This window comes from Staurois parvus, unplaced genomic scaffold (assembly GCF_062004578.1).
Source record: "Staurois parvus isolate SC_StPar_1 unplaced genomic scaffold, SC_StPar_1.0 ptg000235l, whole genome shotgun sequence".
Classification (NCBI taxonomy): Eukaryota; Metazoa; Chordata; class Amphibia; order Anura; family Ranidae; genus Staurois; species Staurois parvus.
In genome coordinates, this window is record NW_028318031.1 from 5,000,700 (window position 1) to 5,024,528 (window position 23,829).

Consider the following 23,829-nt stretch of genomic DNA (forward strand, 5'->3'; position numbering starts at 1 on the left):
CCATGTGGAAGTTATTTGTTATTTTTGTTACCATGTACAACTCTTATAATGCACTATAAAGGCTCAACTACCTGATACACAAATCTTACCGTTGTTTTATTTTGAATCATTGCAGCCAGTCCAATGAAGTTAGTTGCCTGTGTATCATTGCCAGCCATGGCTGTGCGTCCTTGGAGTGTGAAGATAAGTGTGTTGTTCTCATCTCTAACATTGGCCAAGGTAAACTCCCCCAGTCCATTGAAAGTGTATTGTACACCATCCAGTGTGTTGATGTGAGGGTCTCCAAACAGGGTTCCTGCAAAAAGAAATAGATAGATAAACTTACAATATTAAGGGGTCTGTTTTAAAAGCATAAAAAACTATTTCGCCAAAAGTCCTTGTTTTTGCACTGTTTGCAAAGCCTTGTACAGCATTATTCCACACTATTTTAATTTCATACATTTATAAATAAGGTAAAAGATAGTAAAAAGTAAAAAAATCTGGTGAAATTAAAACCTGCAAAAAATACTTGACACAGCATTATACAACACTGCCTAGTGGTGGGTTCACTTTAATATATAAAAATGCAGTTTGTTGTAATCCTGCTTCAAAATTCACTTAGTGTTGCTTTACTAATAGCTTACCAAATCTTGGTGGGACATATCCAGAACAGTAATCGTAAGGTCTTCTTTGTCGGTATAAGGAACAGAGGTATGAAGAACCAGAGTATAAACAACAGTTGTTATAAGGATCCACTTCATTTGCTGCCAGCACAAAAAAAGAAACAGTAAAAATTCTAATACACCAATGGTAAAATCAGTCTATGCCTATTATATAGACTCATGTTATTGAGGGTTATAAACAAACATAGCACGTTATATGAGAATTTAGAAAATCAGCTGCAAAAATACCTTCAATGAGTCCAATAAATGTTCAGAGCAACCACTGCAAGAAGTATAGTCTAATGTAGAAAAGAGTCATTTATTAGGTATTTTTTGTTGTCATTAGTTACCTTGGTATTGACGTCTGATTGTTTCCAGCTGTGACCAGTAATAGTTATAATACTGACTGTAGTAATAGCCTGGGTTAATCCACCGAAGCCAGCTGTTCTCATATTCCCAGGGAGTTGGTAAATATCTCTCTTTCTCTCCATAGCTCAAACTACCCCAGTAACTGTAGTAGCATCTGGTTCCTCCTCCAAACCAAGTTGAAAATGCAGTCTGAAAAGTATAGGACTGACTATACCAATCTGAAAGGGCATAATAACAAGTAGTGAATACCATAGCCAACTCTCTTATGTATACCTGTCTGGAAAAAAACATCACACAATGTCAGATGGACATATGTAATAATTGTAATTGTTAGTAAAAAACATAACAACAGCACTAATAGAAAATGTATACTTTGAAGATAATTTAGCCTAAAGTGTTTTTGAAAAAAAACAATTGGAGCTGAGAAGCAGTGTGAACATTGGATTTGGCCTGTGTATTATTTTCTATGCTAAAATACTCTCTAAAATGTAACTCACTAATCACCTGGACGCTTAGCCTACTCCTAACACTCAAACCTACAGCAAGTCATTAACACTTTATCCCACCTCCTCCACAACCCTAAATTATAGCCGAACCCCTAAAGCAAGCTCTGAATGTTTACATTCTCCCCCTGATTTAATTGGACTTTATTTGCTTTTGCAGATCAACACATTTTGTGTAATTATCAACATGCAAACTCTGATAGCTGTTGCATGTTACTGTGTGTAGCCTCTTCCTTTGCCAGCCTGTGCTCAGATCATGGTTGGGGATAATGACCAGATTTCAGAGCATTATCACACCATCTACAATAGCTTTCTGACCAAACAACTGGGCTGATTAGAATGTATCATCAACTGTGCTAATGGCTAATTGGTTCTAACTACTTAAAGCAATCAGGTCATGAATAAGAAATTCCATATTCAGTAAATATTTGGAAAGTGTTAATGGAAAGCTCTCTAGAAGCCCCAGTTGTGGCTATCACAAAGATGGTATCCCACTGTACCAATGGATTCTCCATACTGCAGAATTTAACTAAATATAAAGGAATCCAGTTATGAAAAAGTGACACCTTTATTGTAAACATGTGCTTGGGAGGAGCACAGACATAAATTACTGTGTCCAGCAGGGAAGTTTCTAAAATATACCAGTGGCAGCATTAAATTAACACATCAGTGATGGTGTGGCTTTGACCTTTAACAAGTGCTAGTTAACTAGTATTACCTTAAAGTGGTTGTAAACCTCAAATATATGAATAAACCATATCCTTCTATAGTGTGTACTTGTCTCAAGAGCACTAAGTATCATTTCTGTCTGCTGCTTCATTCCTCTGCTATCAGTGCAAGTCACTTCTGACAAGTTTTCCTGACACCAGGAGAAATAGGGTGACAGAGGAGGGAGCTCCAACTGAATGACAGCCTCAGCTCTGTGCCTGTGAGCTGTGTGAAGGGGGGGTGTCCCTTCCCTCCAATCAGCTCTCAGAACTCTCCTCACTGAGGTCTGCAGAGTGTAACTTCAGCTCCACACCCCCTTTTTGCTGAACTCTCAGACAAGCTGTATAAATTATGGACTTTGAATGGTTGTAAAGAACAGAACACTGCAGATAGACAGGTACAATTTATGTAGGAGGATTTGTTGTATAACCTTCGCTGGGTATGTATAAGGGTTTACAACCACTTTAAAGAATATAGCTTGCATGCATTTTGTATATATATATATATATATATATATATATATATAATTTCATTCAATGGTTGATTTAATTTTTACATCCTGAAATAACCCACCTCCCTTCCACTATAATTGTTACACAGAAGATTTTATGGCTTTTATGACCATTAAACATTATGGAAGTAATATTTACTGAGGCAATAAAAGTTTATAGAGGGAGGTTATTTTTTTCCATGAACAGGTTGTTAAATCAAACAGAAGTGCAAAGTGCAGAAAAGTGCAATTTGAAAGAAATATGAGAGACAGAAAAAAACTCAGATTGAGAGACATATATGCAAGGTGTGATTTTTCTGGTATAGGGTTCTCAGACCTGGGGTTGTCTGTTCTGACATAAATGTGCTCTATACTCTTGCTTCCTAATAAGATGGTGAGAAATTGACACTGACAAAAAGACTGACCTGTGTTTTTTTGAGGAATGCCATAGTACCGCAGAATATCTGCCTGTCTGTAGGAAGAATCGAATACAGCCTGCCTGTATGTGCACGGGCACGGGCGTGAATAATACATCCAGTAAGGGTAAACATATGAGTTAATTTCATTATAGTACCAGTTCAAACATTGCCGCTTAGAATTTGCTGTGCCTGCTGTGTTGTATTCCAGACGATATGCCCAATAGCCCTTTTTATCTAAAATTTTAAAAAATTAAAACATGAATTTATGTGAGATTATATGGTATATAATGTCATTGTTTCCTAAATGTTTTCTATGTAAGAGGCATTTCCTCAGTAAAATGTCTCAGGTGAAATATCAATGCACTTACTTGTGTTTTGTCCAACGTACTGATCTGGAGTGTACCTTTTCTGGATACTAGAGCTATAACTTGTGTGTGGGTCATTGTATGCTGGAAAATTGACAGGACCGTTATATGAAGATTCTCCACTACAAATAAAACACAAGAATAAAAAACGCAGTAGATATATAACATCAGTTACAATTTGATCATTAACCTAAAAAAACACAGCTTACAGTCCTTGGTCTTGCAAGTAATATCATGTCCTTGTCACTTTCTGTGAGCAGTACCAAAGAATATCTTCCTTCATAGCTATCTTTATTAAACAGCCAATCCTGTGCCACCCATATAATGGAGATAAAGAGATACAGACACGTTTGTAGCCCATATCAGGAGAGCAGACAAGGGTGATAACCATGGCTGCCTCCATAGATTCAGCGCAGGAGTGAGCGTAGCCACCAAGGCACAGGAAGTGTGTTATTTGCAAGACTGCCAGATGAAAATAAAGCAAAAGAAGCATGGAAAACAACAATGCAGCCACCACACTAAGGACAAGTAAGCTGCTATATATCTATTGCATTGTTGGCCTGAGGCTTCAATAAAATTTAGGAAACTTTGCTGCTCAAAAACACTTTACAATCATGCACAAAAAAAGAAGTTAAAAGCTATTGCAATGTGTAGACCAATGTTTACAATCTAATAGTTTTTGTATTATAGTTCTTCAGATAAAATTCACAAACATTAACATTCATGGTTCATATCATAAAAACTTTGCATGGAATATGTAAACTAAATTATATGGTTTAAACACTGAGTAACTACATTTCATTTTCTCCAGTCAATCATCTGCCTTATATTGGACAACTAGAGGGTAGGAAACTTGACCAAGGACAAGATCTAAAGCAGCCTCTCTCAACCAGGGTGCCCAGGAACCCTGGGGTACCTTGAGGTTTCTTCAGGGGTGCCTTGGCAAAATTTCTAAAAATTGCCCAAAACTTGTATACAAGCCAGCAGATGGAACAAGCCTGCCTTTTAGTTACACAAAGTCACAGGTTTTCATTGTGCACCATTACGACCTTCTAGCCACTGGCATCCTGATAACCATTGACATCATCATTTGATAAGGAGGATATCAGCTGCCTGCACAGCATCCTAATTTGACCCTCCCCTGCCCCTCTCCATCAGTGCTGGGGTCACGTTAGCTTAGTGATGGAGAAAATTGAGGGAGAAGAGAAATTCTGAAATGCCAGTACTAGTGTCTATGTGCAAAAGTGTATTTGCTTTGGAAGAATAATCATCTCTAACGTTGGGTGTCCTACATGTGTGGATGTTGCCGTGTTATATAAAACTATTAGAATAAATTTTCACATTTTAGAATGGGGTGGCCTTTTTAACATTATGGATAGAGATGAGCGAATTATTCAAAAATTCGATTCGGCTGATTCGCCGAATTTGCGGGAGAAATTCGATTCGATGCAAATTTATTCGCCGCAAATTTAACTTATTAAAAGGGTTTCTAGGCTTCAGAGAGCCTTTATATTAGTGCAGAACACTGTACCTTTAATTTAAATGCCCTTGGAGTCTGCTGGGGAAGAGAAATAATACTGTCAGTCAGTATGACATGCAGATGAGTGCCGTCGATCTTAGAATCACCGCACACTTCACTCATTTGGGCAGTCACGGGGCACGACGAAGAAGAAGAAGAAGAAGAATGAAAAGAGGAATGAAAAGAAGAAGAAGAAGAATGAAAAGAAGAATGAGAAGAAGAATGAAAAGAAGAATGAGAAGAATGAAAAGAAGAAGAAGAAGAATGAAAAGAAGAATGAGAAGAAGAATGAAAAGAAGAATGAGAAGAATGAAAAGAAGAATGAAAAGAAGAAGAAGAAGAATGAAAAGAAGAAGAAGAAGAATGAAAAGAAGAATGAAAAGAAGAAGAAGAAGAATGAAAAGAAGAAGAAGAAGAAGAAGAATGAAAAGAAGAAGAAGAAGAATGAAAAGAAGAAGAATGAAAAGAAGAATGAAAAGAAGAAGAAGAATGAAAAGAAGAAGAAGAAGAATGAAAAGAAGAATGAAAAGAAGAAGAAGAAGAATGAAAAGAAGAAGAAGAATGAAAAGAAGAAGAAGAAGAAGAATGAAAAGAAGAATGAAAAGAAGAATGAAAAGAAGAAGAAGAAGAATGAAAAGAAGAAGAAGAATGAAAAGAAGAATGAAAAGAAGAAGAATGAAAAGAAGAAGAAGAAGAATGAAAAAAAGAATGAAAAGAAGAAGAAGAAGAATGAAAAGAAGAAGAAGAAGAATGAAAAGAAGAAGAAGAATGAAAAGAAGAAGAAGAAGAATGAAAAGAAGAATGAGAAGAAGAATGAAAAGAAGAATGAAAAGAAGAATGAGAAGAATGAAAAGAAGAATGAAAAGAAGAAGAAGAAGAATGAAAAGAAGAATGAGAAGAAGAATGAAAAGAAGAATGAAAAGAAGAATGAGAAGAATGAAAAGAAGAATGAAAAGAAGAAGAAGAAGAATGAAAAGAAGAAGAATGAAAAGAAGAAGAAGAAGAATGAAAAGAAGAATGAAAAGAAGAAGAAGAAGAATGAAAAGAAGAAGAAGAAGAATGAAAAGAAGAATGAAAAGAAGAAGAATGAAAAGAAGAAGAAGAAGAAGAATGAAAAGAAGAATGAAAAGAAGAAGAATGAAAAGAAGAAGAAGAATGAAAAGAAGAAGAAGAAGAATGAAAAGAAGAAGAAGAAGAATGAAAAGAAGAATGAAAAGAAGAAGAAGAAGAATGAAAAGAAGAAGAAGAAGAATGAAAAGAAGAATGAAAAGAAGAAGAAGAAGAATGAAAAGAAGAAGAAGAAGAATGAAAAGAAGAATGAAAAGAAGAAGAAGAATGAAAAGAAGAAGAAGAATGAAAAGAAGAATGAAAAGTAGAAGAAGAATGAAAAGAAGAAGAAGAATGAAAAGAAGAAGTATTCCAGTACAGCAAAAAGTGTATCTGCAGAGAGCTCCGCTATTTCTGACAGTTCTCTGACAGTTCCTTCACATTTACAGCGGTTGAAACATTGTATCTATTTATTTCCGAATAAAAACATCTGTATCCTAAATGGAAACAAATAGATACAATGTTTCAACCGCTGTAAATGAACTGTCAGAACTGTCAGAAATAGCGGAGCTCTCTGCAGTGACACTTTTGCTGGCTGATCGGGAAAAATTCGATTCGTGCACCCGAAGTTTGCTAAAATTCGGATTCGATGCGAATCGAATTTTTCCTGATATTCAAAACGAATTCCACTTCGCCAGGTTCGATTCGCTCATCTCTAATTATGGACAGTCTTGAGGCACCCTATTTTAGAATGAGGTGGCTCAAGCCTGTCCATAATTTTAAAGGGTGCCTCGGGACTGTACATAATTTTAAAGGGTACCTTGAAAAAAAGGTTGAGAAACACTGATCTAAAGAGTCAGCAAAAGATGTGCATTATTTAAAATGTAAAACTAGGGCATGTGAATGGGGCAAATTCATATGAAATTTTAAAACTAAGCACCTCATCTATTGAGTGTCAGATGGGCAGTGAAATTGTGTTGCAGGAAAGAAGTTCCAGGTGCTTCTTTGGATTCCATTTTGAATCCCTGAAAAATTCAATGATTAACTGTGTTCAAATGTCAAGAGTTAAAAACAGACTGCAGAGTCTTGCATGAGTAATGTTTACCAAATCATAAATACCATGAATGTTATTGAGCTAAGAATGGTAAATCCAGAGTACTATGTTCATTTTAAGTAGAACTAAACCCAAAGATTTAACTGTCTCCCAAAATAGTTACATTCAAAGTATGACTTGAACAACTGTCAAAGTTTCTTTTGCTCTCAACCAAACTGCCAAGGCATCAAACCGCTGGCGTCATAACTGATCACATGTGCAGCCTCATGGCAATTGCAAATAAAACAGTGGCTAAGATGATAGCTTTCTTGGCTGTAAAGGATAAGATGCTTTAGTTCTACTTTAAGTATGCTGTATGCACATACTATTTAGGATTTTGCCACTGAACATGAACGTGTATTGACATACAGATGTGTTCCTAGGACCATAACCAGTTCTTTATCTTACTTTCAAGATGAAATGTTAATAAAGTATTTGACATTTCCATACCCAGTTGTTAGACAAATTTACTCAAAGAAAAAAGTACCTAAAGTAGCCCATCTTGGGTAAGTAATTTGATGGAATTGATAAATAATTCCAATTCATTCCTCCATCGGCATAATACATCAAGCAGAACGAGTAGATTCCATCTGTGACAAGTACAGCTTGATAGGTGCTTGTCTGCAAAGGGAAATGAAGGCAAATAATTAAAACAGGCCAGGCATGCAAGATAGTCTATTTCACAAGCTAAGGGAACGATGGGGTGACTGAAATGTTATGCTAGCCAAAAAAACTTGCAGCCTGCTACAAACTCCAATAGTTATGAATGCATTACATAGGAAGTATAGTCAAATTATTTTATGTTTAGATATACAAATAAAAGAGATCAGCCTTCACATTACAAGCATTACACAATCAGGCTTTGCTTTCTGATCTGCTGTGCTACACAATTTTTGTTCTTTATAATTGTAACAGGGGTGGGGTTGATAAAATGCTGTTATGAAAAGAGCATGTCCCTTTAATATTTCATAATTCTTATATTTCATAAAATACATGTCTATATTTCATGATGTACATGTGTATAAATAACATATTGGTACAGCTGCACTCTGGTAACAAGTGTCAACCAAAGAGAACTATGTGTAAAAGGAGAGTTCTGGAGGCTCACAGTGGGGGAGATTTACTAAAACTAGACAGTGCAAAATCTGGTTCAGCTCTGCATGATAGCCAATCAGTTTCTAACTTTAGTGTTGTTCAGTTAAGCGTTGACAAAAAAAAACCTGAAAGCTGGTTGGTTTCTATGCACCAGATTTTGCACTCTCCAGTTTTGATAAATTAACCCCAGTAAGTAGACTAAAGTAGTTCATTGATCATACTGTCAGTGAGTTATGCAAAAGTCACTGCTCCAAGTCCTCATCTCTGCCGATCTTGCAAGGTGCTGGTCTAAGGAGCCCATTCTTGATCCATGAAGATACAGAAAAGGAAAAGACACACGGTGATGATATCACTTAGCTGCAGTCCATTTAACCATATAAGCAAGACAGTTCAACAGGGATGAACTATGCTGCTTTCGTGGCTAAATAAAAATTGACTGAAATGAATGGTGGTATCAGTGTGTGACTTCTTTCCTAGACTACTGACCCTGTCAGGCCTCATAAATGTGTCCCAATTGCATCTCAGTGAATGACCATGAACCAACAGGAAATATAAATCTATGGCTTACCGACAGTATTTGCATGAGGAGACCCAAAGGCAGCTGTCCTGAAGTCAGCAAGAAAGCCAATCCCTCAATTGCTGCCTCACAGGACTACATAGGTTAAAGTGAATTGAGTAAGAGGGGGATTAGCTAAAATTAAGGCCAGGCATTACTTGGAGGCCTGAGGCAAACAACTAACCTCTCTCATACATTAATGACCAAGTGTGTACTTAAAAAGCACAGAGCAAGGGCTCAGAAAATGGATGTTCAAATCTGGTAAGTACATGAAAGGCAGAAATAGCTTTGTATGGTGACACCACTATTGTACTGCTCACCTTTTTATCTGCTGGAGGCACTGACATGAGGAAGCAGTACCTTAGTTGTCTACCTAGTTGGCCACCTTCACACAGAGACACAGTGCAGAATAAGTAATAGGGTAATGATCAGCTGCAGGGATACAAAAGGCTATACTGGGGACTGATCCTTTGACCCATGCATGTCTTTTTTAGGTCACAGCTTCCAGAGTTCAGTCCCTCTTTAAGTAACAACGCCATCTAAAGCTTTCATTAAAGAGTAAGTTCACCTTTATCAAAAAACAGGTAAGGGGTGTATGTAGATAAAAACAAACTGTGCAGATCTGATTAAAGTTGAATAATACCCTTGCTATGGGTGTAGACCATTCACGTATCTCTTAAAGCCTGACTGGAATACTCCAAGAACATTGCTAGGACTTTGCTAAGAGCAGCCTAGTCATTACTGCTCATCTTTACCACCACAGCAGTGAACTCTTTCTCTGATTATTCCAATAGCCTTATGTGCTCTTTCTTTTCCCAGATAGAGTGGCTCTGAGCTCACTCCTGTGATGATGGTGAAGGTAAACAGTAACAACTAGGCTTCTTTTAGCAACATCCTATCAAAGTTCTAGGAATGTTCCAGCTAGGCTTCAGGAGGTACATAAATGGTCTACACCTATAGTAAGGACATTATTCAACTTTAATCAGAGCTGCATATTTTATTTTTATCTATGGACACCCTTTATCTACACAGATAACTTTTGGTAATAGTGAACTAACCCTTCAAGCAGTTCAGTTACATCTACGCTGTTACAATGTCATAAAAGATTTCCTATAATGAATTAATGTTCTGTTAGTAGAAAATATATAAAGATGTCTGCATACACTTGAATTTGATCTCAGCTATAATCTGTTATGTCCATAAAACGTATCAACAGTTAAGAGCCTGACTAAACAAAATCTTCAGTTTATATCCAAGGAGGCAAATCCTCTTGGTGTAAAGAAGTTGGAAAATGTGTTTGTGTCAACATATAAAATCTGAAACAAAATCTCTGGCCATCATAATACATATGAATGGCATGCAGGCATTCTAGTACAACTATACCTGTGTAGAACTGAAGAAATATGCAGGATATGGTAAAACCTGATGCCAAGTTATCTTTAATGCCCAAAGAGCACTGAAACCTGAAACAGTGACAGAGGTATATGATCTTATTTGCGATTCTAGATTAGCTTTAAAATCAGTATTCTGGTTTGGGTTGGCTTGGAAGTCGTAAACCTGGAAATAAAAATATAAAATTGTTATAAATAACCTTGTCAGTGCTTACTACCAAGACAATAAACCCATTAAATGCAAGAATCTGAGGAACCAATCAGAGGCACAGAACATTCTTATTAGCAGTATGGGGAGTGAGGATGAATTATACCTAAATAACATATCACTGAAAACAGAAACTGGAAAAACAGACTTTTACTGATTAATTGAAGTATTATAGCATTATAATTCTAAAACTCTATCATCTCCAGAATAATGCTTTATTATAATAAAAATGTCACTATATTTTGAATAAATATCTGCAGAACAGTACTTTCAGCTCATAACTTGGAGGCTTTCTGATCAGAGATTTAAAGTGTATCTAAAACCAAAACTTTTTTTTTTTAGCTTATACTAGAGTAGGAAAGAGATACAATGTAGAATGTCTTTCATATTGTTTTGCTGTCTGTGTCCTCACTCATTATCCTCTCTATGTGATCTCCTGAACATAGCCACAGAAAGTAAAGGATGTTAAGGGAACTGGATGAAAAGGGAATCTTTCAATGGGGACTGATGTCAACTGGGATTTGCTCTAACTACCTGTTGTGTCTACAGGTCAGGAAGTGAATGTAACTCTACCCAATGAGATACAGATGGCAAAAAAAGTAAAAAAACTGGCAAAAATAGGCAACATTGGTGTCAATATATCAGGCCGTAACATATTTTTTATTATACTAGCACTAAAACTATGCTGTTAGCTTGTTTTGTAAATAAATATCTTAAAAGATTGATTTATTTCACCTGGTAGTACAATTCCCCCATACGGGAGAAGTCAGCATCTGCCCAGAAAACGGCAATCATGGGTGGCGTGGAATAGTCGATGTTGTAGAAAGTGCTTAATGGGTAAGGCATTGTGTAAATGGGGTCATAAGAATTCCGCCGAAATATGATAACACCATTGTCTGTGAACTGTGTAAAAGAAAAAATAATTATATTAGGCAGAAGAAGACCAATATATAGTATAGTACATAAGGATTGATGATGAATTAGTATTTCACATATTCCGCAATTATTTGCAGTCATAGTTGCAGTTCTACCCTACAGTTAATTATATGGTATTGTTTACCACCAGTAAAGGCATTGTAGCTATTTATTTGTTTATACTATATTGTCATATACATTATTATAATTATTCAGTTAATTAATTTTCCCTTTTTGCTTTTGTTTTTAACCTAAAAAAACATGCACTAGTAATCAAGAATTTATCACAGCATTAGTTATATGTATAGTATTGTTTACCACCAGTAAAAGTATTGTAGCTATTTAGGTATTTATACTATAATCTCATGTACATCATTACATGCATTCAGTTAATTAATTTTCCTTGCTTTTGTTTTAACCTAAGAAACATGGAGGTATCACAGCATTTGCATACTGAATAAAGTTAAGCCTAAAGCAGAACTAAACTCACACTTTTGTATGAGTAAGTTGTAGCCCTATACCTAGGCCAGAATGATGTGTTCCTGGTCCTGTAGCCTCTTCAGATACTTACATCACATTTCCCAGGAGGCTGCAGGATTGGCACACAGAGCAGCCAGGAGGGAGGTATGGAGGGTGGGCTGGGTGCAGGGCAGGCACATCATCAGAGTTGGCTGCCTACGCCAGGAAGAGGCAACCAGTTGTAGAGGACCGAGATAGTGGCACCCAAAGAGTATATTGTGAACAGATGCTGTGTGGCACCCAAACAGCGGATTGCAGCAGGTGAGCATAAGCTTTGAAGAACACTACAGCACTACAGGTAAGTGGGAAAAACATTGGGGTTGGGGAGAGTCGATTGCCACTTTAACTATTGTCTATCATTTTGTGACCCCTTGTACATGATTTGGAGACTCAGAAAATGAACTCCAACATTCACATACATTGAGACAAACTTACAATTAATATTGCAGATTTTATCACTTCAGTGAAATATTTCTTGGATCTGATCACATGCACCATTTTAGTTAGTCCAATGTTATGTCTGATCAGCAAGAAATTGACAAAATAATATACGGTAATATAATATATATAATAATATGGTAAATTTGTCTTGCACATTCCTAATGATTTCACGTCTGTTTGCCTTTACCTTCGTGATTCTGCTTTCTTCTGCTTTAATGATAAGCTTGCATATTTACCATATCCAGCATTGCTTTCAAATATTTTGCTCTGCTTCCTGATTTTTTTAGAGTAAATGTATTTAAAGGTATAGTGTTCTTTGTATATATTTCCTTTAATTACCTATATGCAGGACAATGCATTTAGTAATATTTTAGGGTCATCAGATAAATATGGCTTACTGCTTATTAATATTAATTTATATTCCAGCCAGCATGTGGAGCTTGAGGTTCCTTTTTTCATGTTCCCAGGCTAAGTTTAACTGCTATACTGAAAATGTCAGTTGTTTACAGAGCTCAGTAGCTGTAGCTGTTATTCAAAACTAGCTGGATTATTGAGAAAAATGACTCATAATCTCTCCTACTCTATAATGTGCTATATACACTTTTAATGCTATGTGATGCTAATGCTTAGTGTTTATTTTTTACCATAAAGATTTATTTAGGCAGTAAACTAAAGAAACATTAGTTTAACCACTTCCAGTCCGGACACTTTTACCCCCTTCCTGTCCAGGTCAATTTTCAGCTTTCAGTGCTATCACACTTTGAATGACAATTGCGCGGTCATGCAACACTGTACCCACATGAATTTTTTTGCATTTTTTTTTTAGACAGATAAAGCTTTATTTTGGTGGTATTTATTCACAACTGGGATTTTTATTTTTTTTGCTATGTAAATTAAAAATCCAAAAATGTTGAAAAAAAAGTGTTTTTCTTATAACATTTTGCAAATAAATAGTATTTTATCATAAATATTGGCCAAAATGTATTCCCTTATATTTTTAGTAAAAAAAAAATAACCCAAATTAGTTTATAACCAAAAATTATAATTTTTAAACATTTTGTTTTACATTTTTTTATGTTATTTGTTTTTTATTTTTTTACATACTGTCACCCTAGCAGTACAGTGTCACCATGGTGACACTGTACTACTTGTGGGGGGTGATGAAGATTTTTTTTTTTTACACTGATTGCTTTTAGACCCATAAAGGCTGTAAAAGCAATCGTTTCTCCTTCTCTCTTGGTCACAGCTTGTCACATGGTACAAGGCTGTTGTGAATAGCCTTGTACCATGTGACTTCTGTGATCATTCACAGATTTCACATATAGTAAGCAATGATGTCACAAGTGACATCTTGTTTACTACTCTGCATGTGATCACTGATTGGCCAATCAGTGATCACATGATCGGGACCTCGTACAGAGGTCCTGTCCAATGATCGGTGTTCCACTGTGTCTGGAGGACACAGTGGGCACCGGATCGTGGTGCTGCACGCTCCCAGGAAGTGCACACAAGCAGGGTGCGGGGAGTCCGTTTATAAACGGCCACCCAACCCTGCACTGCCACCGTCGTTTATATACAGCGGCCGGACGAGAGGTGGTTAAAAACAAATAAATGTAGTGGGGTTGATTTACTGAAACTGGAAAGTGCAAAATCTGGTGCAGCTGTGCATGGTACCCAATCAGCTTCTAACTTCAGCGTCTTCTATTTAGCTTTGACAATAAAAACTGGAAGCTGATTGGTTTCTATGCAGAGCTGCACCAGATTTTGCATTCTCCACTTTTAGCAAAACACCCCCCAATGCACAATAAAATTGTTTAATACCATTATAATTTTCCCTTAGCTTTTTCATTTTGTTTTGCGTCATTATCTGCAAGTGTGTGTGCAGCAACAATTTTTTCTGGGTTTGCAATAGTGTACTCATTGTTTTTTTTCAGCTGTCAAAGATGATAAAATCATAGGCCCAGAGGTTGTATCACACACACACACATACATCTATGCAGATGCAGTGGTGATCAATATTCTAGATGTATTAGATATCGGGGCCTCATGTGTGGTCACTAACTTTACCAAAGAGCTTTCCATTATATTCAGCATATGTAATGCTACAGATTGCCAGAGACTGGGAACATGCAGCAGGTGATGGTCAGAGATATAAGCCCGCTAGAAATCACTGCCCATACAGCTCCATTATAAATTCTCCCACATTTGTGCTCCCTACAAATCCCATAGCAACCACAGCTGATATCCTTCATTTTGCCAAAATTGTAAGCCTGTCCCTGATGGTATAACAGTAGATATAAATGCATTACTTACATATAATGTGCTATAAAAAGAGCCACCAAAAGGAAATCCCATTGGGATATTGATCATAGGTGAAGTAAAATCTTTGTAGCGCTGGGTTGCTCTGTACCCACCGGTGTAATCAAACAGTCTGTTCTCTAGAAAGTAAATAAAAATAAATCAGTCACTTATCTTGGGTCACAAATTATACATACTCTGTAATAACTACGTTCCACTTTTCCCTAGCTTTATTGTCCATGTGGAACTGTGACATCTGCATAAATTGAGGAGATGCTCAGATTAAAACATATCCTTCTTTTCATAGTGGATATGTGGTCACAGTCATGACATACTATAGGCACATTTTCAAAGAGGAAAGGAATTAAGATATGTTTGCAGCGTTGTCTCACTACTTGAGTAATGTGGTTTAGCACAGCAAATAGTGAAGAATAATTTTCAAAAGCATATAAAAATTAAAGTCATTTGCAGGGTCTGAGGTTCCAGGTAATGGATCTGCCTGTGAAGGAAGAAGGCAGCAACTCTAGACTATTGGTAATGATAACAAGGAAAAATGAAATAAGATGCAGTGAAATGTAAGAATAAAAATATGGGTCTATGCCCAAAAGATGTGCCTATCTAATAACAATTCACAAAGAACATTTAGCTATACCTCTGCAGGTAAATCCATCCCCAATGTATCCAGACTTGCATGTACAATAATATGATCCAACTGTATTAGTACAGCTTGCATAAGGACTACATCGATTTTGTCCTGTTGTACATTCATTCACATCTGAAACATAGAAGTGTTTATCGGCTCAGTCATTTTGTTTCTTCATTGATGCTAAAATTTGCTCTATGATAACAATAGCCATAATAATATTAATAATAATAATAATAATAAGAAGAAGCATATTATTACCAGCGGTACAAGACTTCCCCTGCCAGTTAGGTGGACAAAAGCACATGAAATCATTTATCAGACTAACGCAGATGCCACCATTCCTGCATGGATTGCTGTTGCAGTAATTAATACCTGTAATTAAAAAAGAAGAGGATGTTTAAATATGCCAAATATGTGTTTATTTATTTGCATATTGGCAGCAATCTAGCCATCCATCTAACCTGCTGTCTCTGCGGGGCCCAAAATGTTGGTACTTTCCCACCCAAAAACGTTCAGCTGTAAAACATACATTTGGATATTGTATTACTCACTTATTTCACAGAACCTGCCACTGAAACCTAGAGCACAGGAACAAGAGAAAGCATTGACGTGATCATTGCATGTGGCACCATTAGTACAGGGGTTGCTCAGACACTCATTAATATCTGTGGGTATAAAAACAAATATTAGTGATCGCACAATCACTATTGCAAACATAACTAAAGAGATTACAGAGATGAAGTCTTAAATACAAAGCAGGGAATATCTACTAATGCTGACTGGAATAATTATATTGACTCACTTACCAGTTTGACAATTGACCCCAGTGAATCCAGCATGACAGGCACATACATAACTTCCTGCGGTGTTATAACAAACTCCATTACTGCCACATGGGTTAGAAAGGCACTCATTGATATCTAAAATTAATTTTAAAAAATTTAAGATTTTTACTTTTATGAAGTAAAACATAAAATAAAACAATGAAAACAGAATTATTCATATATAATATAGTTGATGTAATAAAGGAGTAAGAAATTTACTTTGAAAAATGTGTGTTCATTCCTAAAATGCATTTCATTTAGTGAATAAGGTGAAGCTGCGTTCACTTCAATGATGCAAACATGTGCATGTAATAATCCTTCTTGTTTAAAATGGGAAGCATATGATTGTGCATTCTGAGAGAACTACTCCTTCCAGTTACTTTCTTTTTTCCATAAACCTAACAATCCAGGATAAATCTGTACAAACTATATGTATGGGGGGGGGGGACGACAAAAAGATTCATGCAATGGCTGTATCCTGTAGCATATAGGGTCAGTGTACAATTCATTCTTCATATTCCCTTTTCCCCTTTTCATAGGTGATTATGCTTGATCAGAAGACAGCTGAGGGTATTAGTAGAGGTTACATGTAAAATAACAGGGACTATATGGGTAACAAAAAGAACTTTGTAACATGGATACTGAGTTAGGGGATAAGCCAAACTTTTTAATGTGAACTCTTTTGTTTACTAGTTTAGTGCAAGCCTTGGCATGTACAACTAGACCATGTATTACACACATCTCATATACATATTACATATATACACACATTGCATATATACTTATTACACATGTACATTTACAAACCTAACTAAGACCAAAAATAATTTGCTATAATGTAAACTTACCTAAAGTTAGCAAAATTCAGTTGGATAACATAAAAAAAGATTTTTTTTTCTTTTTAACATTGAGTAAACAAGGCAATCCTTGGTTTACTTAAAGTGGTCATAAACCCTTACATATACCAAGTGAAGTGATGGGCCTCAGGTGATACACAGAGATTAAACAAATCCTCCTGCGTAAGTTGTACCTGTTTATCTACCGCCGTCTGTCTGTCTGCTACATCCATTCAAAGTGCAGAATTTACACTGAATCTCTGAGCTCTGAAAAGCAGGCAGGGAGCTAAAGTTACATTCAGTGAGGAGAGCGCTTAGAGCTGATTGGAGGGAAGAGAAACACCCCTGTCCACACAGCTCACAGGAACAGAGCTGCGGCTATCAATCTGCTGGAAGTCCCTCCTCTGTCACCATTTTTCTCATGGTGTCAGGAAAACTTGTCAGAAGTGATTCATGCTGATATCAGAGGAACAAAGCAGCAGACAGAAATGACACTTAGTGCTCTTATACCTTGTTCATATTTCATGTATGAGGTTTACAACCACTTTTAGGGGGAATGTATGCTATATTGCAAACCAATACCACTGTAAGAAACGGTAGCAATTAATAATATATTATCCAAGTTGACCTATAGTATGCTGCAGCATTGAGAAATTCCCCATAATACTTTCACCCAAGTTCAAACAGAATTGCATTGTATAATTACTGCCAGTAAAACTCTTCATATATCTATGCAATGTCATGTTGTGAGCTACTACACTGGGCAAAACCAAACATTCTAGAGTCATCTAAAGACAGGTGCATGCTAGATAATATTCCATTGCCTAAACATTCCTCCAAAAAAGAGCATGGGTTGTTGCTGTTGTTTTCATAAGCACACATGAATATTTACCACCGTGTAGATCAGTGGTCTCCAAACTGTGGCCCACAGGCCAGATGTGGCCTTTTGCTTGCCTCTATCTGGCCCTTGGGGCGCTATTCCTCCAAATGATACCAGCAATGGGGCATTATTCCTTCCACTGACACCAACAATGAGACACTATTCCTCCCACTGACACAAATGATGGGGCACTATTCCTTCCACCGACACCTGTGATAGGACACTATTCTTCACATCATACCAAAGATAGGGCACTATTCCTTCTTCTACTGACCACAGGCATTATGTATTTTTTTTTCTACTCCCACTGACAACTAAGCCTGAGGCATTGTATAATCCCAGTGACACTGGGGAATTTTCTGCTCACGCTGGCCACAGTCAGGTCCCCCTAAAGTATGAAGGACAGTAAACTGGCCCTTTGTTTAGAAAGTTTGGAGACCCCTGGTATAGATGATGGCATGTAGGCGACAAACAAGATAACTAATTGTGACTATAGAGAGGCATATACAGATTTAACACAGTAATACATTTTTAAGCTATATATTGTGTCTATGCAGAGTCAGGATTGAGGTGTTGTGTGACTTGTATTTTGTAGGTCCACATTAAAGTGAACCTGTGCTTTGGCCTAGAAGGGTAAATCAACAGGTTCATTTAAATTGTGCCTAGCAATTGGTTGTTCAGGCACCTAGTGCTGCATCATAGGAGGATGTTTCAAGGTTTACATTCTCCCCACACCCAGAAATTTACCTTAACTTTAGAGAAGATTAGAGAAGACAAGTTCTTCATTTGATACTTACCATTACTGCATAATGGTCCAGTCCACCCAGACCTACAATTGCAGGTGTAGGAGCCCAAGGTGTTATTGCAAGAGCCATATGTGCTGCAGGGATTGTTTCTGACACATTCATTAATATCTATTGGAGAAAGCAAAATAATTTAACTGAGCATACAATGGTGGCACTTATCTAAGTCAGTACATTAAAATATAGAACTATTTTCAAGTATGTAGTACAAGTGGCTTTGACACTGGGATCAAAGAGGTTGCACCTACTGTGACTTTTAGATACCCAGTGTTTCAGTAGGTCCTCCAGCAGCAAAGTAAATCACAGCATCACTCTCTCTTTACCCAGAGCTCTGACTATGTTTACATAGGCAGAGCTCTGTTCTGACAAGGGGGAATGATGGATCCTGTGTTAGAGCAGAGCTGGGAACACGTTCCATCACTTCCCCTAGTAACAGAGCTACTTAGTGTACACCAAGCACATAGCTAGGCACACACTTAATCCTTTGATCACCATAGATGTTAACCCCTTCCCAACCAGTGTCATTAGTACAGTGATGAGTGCATATTTTAGCACTTTTCATTTTATAAGTGTCAGTTAGTGTGAAAATGTCTGACGCAATATCACAATCCCACTATAAGTTGCTGATTGTCACCATTACTAGTATAAAAAATAAAAAAAATTCCAGTATATGTCCCATAGTTTGTAAACTCTATAGCTTTTACTCAAACTAATCAATATACTCTTATTGGGATTTTTTTGTAATTGAAATTTGTAGCAGAATACCTAAATTTGGCCTAAATTTATGAAGAAATTAGATTTTTTTTATTAGATATGTTTTATAGTAGAAAAAAAACATTTTATTTATTTTTTTTTCAAAATTGTCAGTCTTTTTTTGTTTATGACATAAATAGTAAAAACCGCAGAGGTGATCAAATACCACCAAATGCATTCTCTATTTGTGGAAAAAGGGACATAAATTTAATTTTGGTGCAGTGCTTCATGACCCCACAATTGTCAGTTAAAGTAACACAGCGCTGTATCTCAAAAAATGACCTGGTCAGGAAGGGGGGGAAATCTTCCGAAGCTGAAGTGGTTAAACATTCATGGCAGGTGAATCTTCTTGGTGCATTTGTTTTAAAGGGCAGCTACTGCTTTACTACCAGTGAATATTTTGTGAAAGTTAAATTCACTGCTTATAAATATGCATCTTAGTATCATGCAAAGTGGAAATGTCTCCCTGTCCTACTATAGCTTGAAGACAACTTGAGATATGTGCAAAGATACTACAGGCTTAGATGCAAAAGTCAATCCCACACTTGAAATACCACCAGTAACCACTAGTAACAACACAGTCTGGCAACAAATATACATTGATGCTAATTTTCCTTTGAATGTCCTGTGTGGGCACAATGAAGGCACACTGCTAGACATGATTGTGGTGCAGATGCAAATATGCAGTGAGTTAATACTTTGGAGGTCTTAGACCAGATTTAAAAACAGTTTCTCAAAATCTTCCTAATTAAAAAAAATTGTTATCCCTCGATGCATGTTAGAACCATCTGACAAACTTTATTCATTTTAAAAAGGCTGTATCTAATATCAAATGGAAACTATTACTGTGACTTACCTGTATTACACGTGGATCCCTCCCATCCAGCATTGCATTGGCATACATAGTTATACAGAGTATTGTAACACTGACCATGCACACAGGGAGAGCTCTTACAATAATCATTCACTGCAAAAAAAAACAGAACGTATATATCATATAACTATTTGAAATAAAGCAATAAACGGAGTGCAGAAGTAAGAATTTGATATGATAGGCAAGCAGGAATTGCAACATTTATCCTAGAACATGTGTTTTACATTTTCTTGGTTATACTAACCAGCCTTTTTGCTTCGTACAAAATTTGCATAATACTGTACTGCTCTGGTCATATTGCCCTTACTGGCAGACTGCATGGTGGCTTGAACAATGCTAACTTGACAATAACTGCCATTTATGGAAATTCAAGCACAGTGCAGATAAAATAAGTCAAAAGAGGACCAGTGCACTTTTTTTATCCAGACTTATTGAAGAATTATTATTCTGCTCAGGCTAATGTAGAGGTTATGAGAGAGATATATGGCCACTTTTTTTAGCTTTATTGTACTTTGTCAGAGTCTGATTTTTCAGCTCCAGATTCCACATCCAAGTGCTCTGTGTGCTATGCACCTACTGTACACCTCTTACCATCAATTGCATATGGATTGCACGTGAGTGATATACTGTATGCTGAACTAATATTAAGACCTTAGCTACTGAAGACCTAAAATAGATACTTGACTTGGAGTGGGTGAAGACAAACAGAATGTTTTACATTTTATGTGTGGTTTAAACCATTAAACAAGACCTTTCTGAACACTCACTTTTTTCTATAATGGCAAGATCCAACTATCTGAATAGAATATTCAAAATGTATTGTTGTGGTTAAATGGTGAAAAGAGTAAATGGTTGTCTTCCCAGAGAATATTATTATAGCATATCTATAGCCAAAACTTTATTTTATAGTTTTGGATAGAGTGGGGAAGGATCAGAACCCCTGTTAGGTTTTTACTGCTGTCTGATACATTTCCTTCACTACCTGTTTCCAGGACAGGAAGAGAGGGGGAGTATCCCTAACAGCATCACAAACAGCAAGGTAATGCTACAAGCTCTATTAGCTTTTTATTGTTGTCTGTTTACCTGTTGCAGATTTTCCTTCACTTCTGGCCTGGTAGAAAGTCATCCCCCAAAACAGAAAGTGAGCAGTAATCCTTCTAATCGCATCACACCTGCATAGGTGTCCACAGAGCCGTGCATAATGTATTTTTCATCTAATTAGAGGCTTACATCTATACAGGCTATCTCCTCTTCAGTCTATCATGAATGCTGCTGTCAGACACATCTACCTTACCAACCTCCCAGTGTCTGCCACGCCTCTCTGCCAATGCCTCCACTGGCTTCCAATTTCCCAGTGAATACAATTCAAAATACTAACAACAGCATACAAGCCATTTACAACTCTTCCCCGAGCTACATCAGCAATCTTGTCTTGATATATAGCCCCCAAACTGTCCTCTCCACTCCTCCAAAGACCTCCCTGTCTCCCTCTCTCATGCTCCAGAACTTCCTCATAGTTTCCCCCATGCTATGGAACTCTCTACCCCAATCTCTCTTGCTATCTGCTACTCTGGCCACTTTTAGGTGCTCCCTGAAAAGCCTCCAACTAACAACTGAACATTACATTCTTCCATCAGCTCTTCCCTCAAATGTATAACCTTTTGTTCTACTTGACCCTCTCTATTGGATTGTAAGCTCTCAGGAGCAGGACCCTTCTAATCCTCTTCTATTGTACCGTAACTATACTGTCTGCCTTGTAATAAAGTATACCACTGTGCAAAATGTAGGCACTATGTAAATCCTGTATAATAATGATAGTTATTTATGGCCTCTTTATTATGTGGCTAGCTGTGTTTCAGAAATTCTTATATACCTGAGATGAAAAAAAGTATTGCTGTAATAAAACTGGCATTCACTTTTAGGGCCCTTTCATACCAGGTGTGGTGGGACTGCATTAGGCGGCTATTCCAGCGCAGCCCCACTGCAAGACAAGGCAAATTACCTTGTCTCCTATGTGCCCAGTTCATATGGGTGGTGTGTGAGGCAATACACCGCCAGCACTGCGCAGCAGCCAATAGAACTTAATGTGATGTCACTGTGTGACATTACAAAAAAGTTTGTTTAAAAAAGTGAACAATGCGCTGTGTTGCAATCTGTGCATCAGCTTTGCAGTGCTTCTGCCAGATTGCACCGCACACCAGCCGCTGCATTGTAATGCAACAGCTGGTGTGAATAGATCCTTAATTCTACTTGAACTTCAAGTGTGCGTAAGGATAAGCAAAAACAACTTCATATTACCTTATCAGTAACATTTTTGACAAGTTTTCTCTGATAAAGAAATCACGTCCTCTAGACACAGGAAATAAAAGCTTTTGCTGACAGATGTTCATTTTACAGGCAAATTAGGGCTTTATTTTTTAAAGCGGTATTAAACCTGAAACCAAACATTTATTATATTGCAGCTTATCAGTTCTTAGATGGGATGGCTGCATTAGTTTTCTGTTTTAGGCTTCCTTTCCACAATTTTAGCTGGTCATCCAGTCAATTAGTCTGTTGTTTTTCAAAAGAACACGCTCTTTAGCAAATGTATCAGTTACAGAGATGAGATGAACCATTTACTATTGACAAGTCCATAATGATCATCTTTTATTTATTTATGTAATTATTCATTATTATATAATTATTCATTTTTATTCATGTATTTATGTTTTATACCAAAAGGAAAAAAAAACTGTGTGCTGTAATTGCTTATAAAATGGTAGCTGGAGTTTGTTTTGTTAATGTATCTAATACACTAGTACATCTAGCACTCGCCTTCCCCTAGACTGACAATGCTGCTGTCCAAAGGTGCCCAGTGTGTGCCTTCGTCCAAAGTAGAGGCGTTCTAATAAAAGAGGTGTGTAACTGGCAAGATCACCAGGTGAAAACAGAGGAGAAAAGAATAAGAAAAGAAAATGAATGCAGCCATCACATCTAATAATTGGAAAGTTGAAATATATTACACTTTTGGTTTTGGGTTTAATACTTCATTAAACTAAAATCAACTCGACAATTTGAAGTATAGGAAGGATGGACTAAAACAACATTTCGCAAAATACATAATTGTAGTGTAGCGGAATCAAATAGATGCGCCAATTACAAGGCTCTTAGCTCTCAGATCACATGGCTTTAATTAAGTGAAGCTGAAAACCATTCAGTACAGCTCACTGCCATAGGTGTGTGCAGGGGCGGACTGACAACTCATGGGGCCCCCGGGCAATAGGGGATCATGGGGCCCCTGTGTCTTTGCCCAAACTCAAAAAAGCCTATGAAAAAGGTACCAGGGGCATCTCATGGGGCCCCCTACTGACCCCGGGCCCTCGGGCAGTGCCCGAGTTTCCAAATGGTCTGTCCGCCCCTGGGTGTGTGTAGCCTGTTGCATTAGTGTGTGCACCCTAAAGCTCAAACATATGTGTGTATGTGTCTACTTGTATATGGTCCCGGAACATTGATCTCCCTGCTTGGAATGTTCTAAAATGCTGCAACTTTCTTTGCTGTATGTGTTGAAAACAAGTACAAGCTCCTTTGCAGCAACACACCTGGCAAAGAAGAGTAGCTGGTGGAGAGTCATTTTTAACACTTGCCTGTTTTCATGCA

General features: G+C 37.1%; 1 protein-coding gene across 1 annotated transcript in view; it reads right to left on the bottom strand.

The window, feature by feature from the left end:
- LOC149460093 (uncharacterized) overlaps positions 1-23,829 on the bottom strand; it is a 185,672-nt gene that overhangs the window by 86,210 nt on the left and 75,633 nt on the right. Inside the window, exons 6-20 of the mRNA XM_089680165.1 lie at positions 20,176-20,286; positions 18,561-18,677; positions 16,030-16,143; positions 15,775-15,888; positions 15,482-15,595; positions 15,230-15,352; positions 14,593-14,717; positions 11,140-11,307; positions 10,189-10,362; positions 7,642-7,775; positions 3,499-3,617; positions 3,137-3,364; positions 992-1,228; positions 624-743; positions 90-295 (exon numbers count right to left, since the gene is read on the bottom strand). Coding sequence (XP_089536291.1) covers positions 90-295; positions 624-743; positions 992-1,228; positions 3,137-3,364; positions 3,499-3,617; positions 7,642-7,775; positions 10,189-10,362; positions 11,140-11,307; positions 14,593-14,717; positions 15,230-15,352; positions 15,482-15,595; positions 15,775-15,888; positions 16,030-16,143; positions 18,561-18,677; positions 20,176-20,286 — 2,204 coding nt within the window. The remainder of the gene's footprint in view (positions 1-89; positions 296-623; positions 744-991; positions 1,229-3,136; positions 3,365-3,498; positions 3,618-7,641; positions 7,776-10,188; positions 10,363-11,139; positions 11,308-14,592; positions 14,718-15,229; positions 15,353-15,481; positions 15,596-15,774; positions 15,889-16,029; positions 16,144-18,560; positions 18,678-20,175; positions 20,287-23,829) is intronic.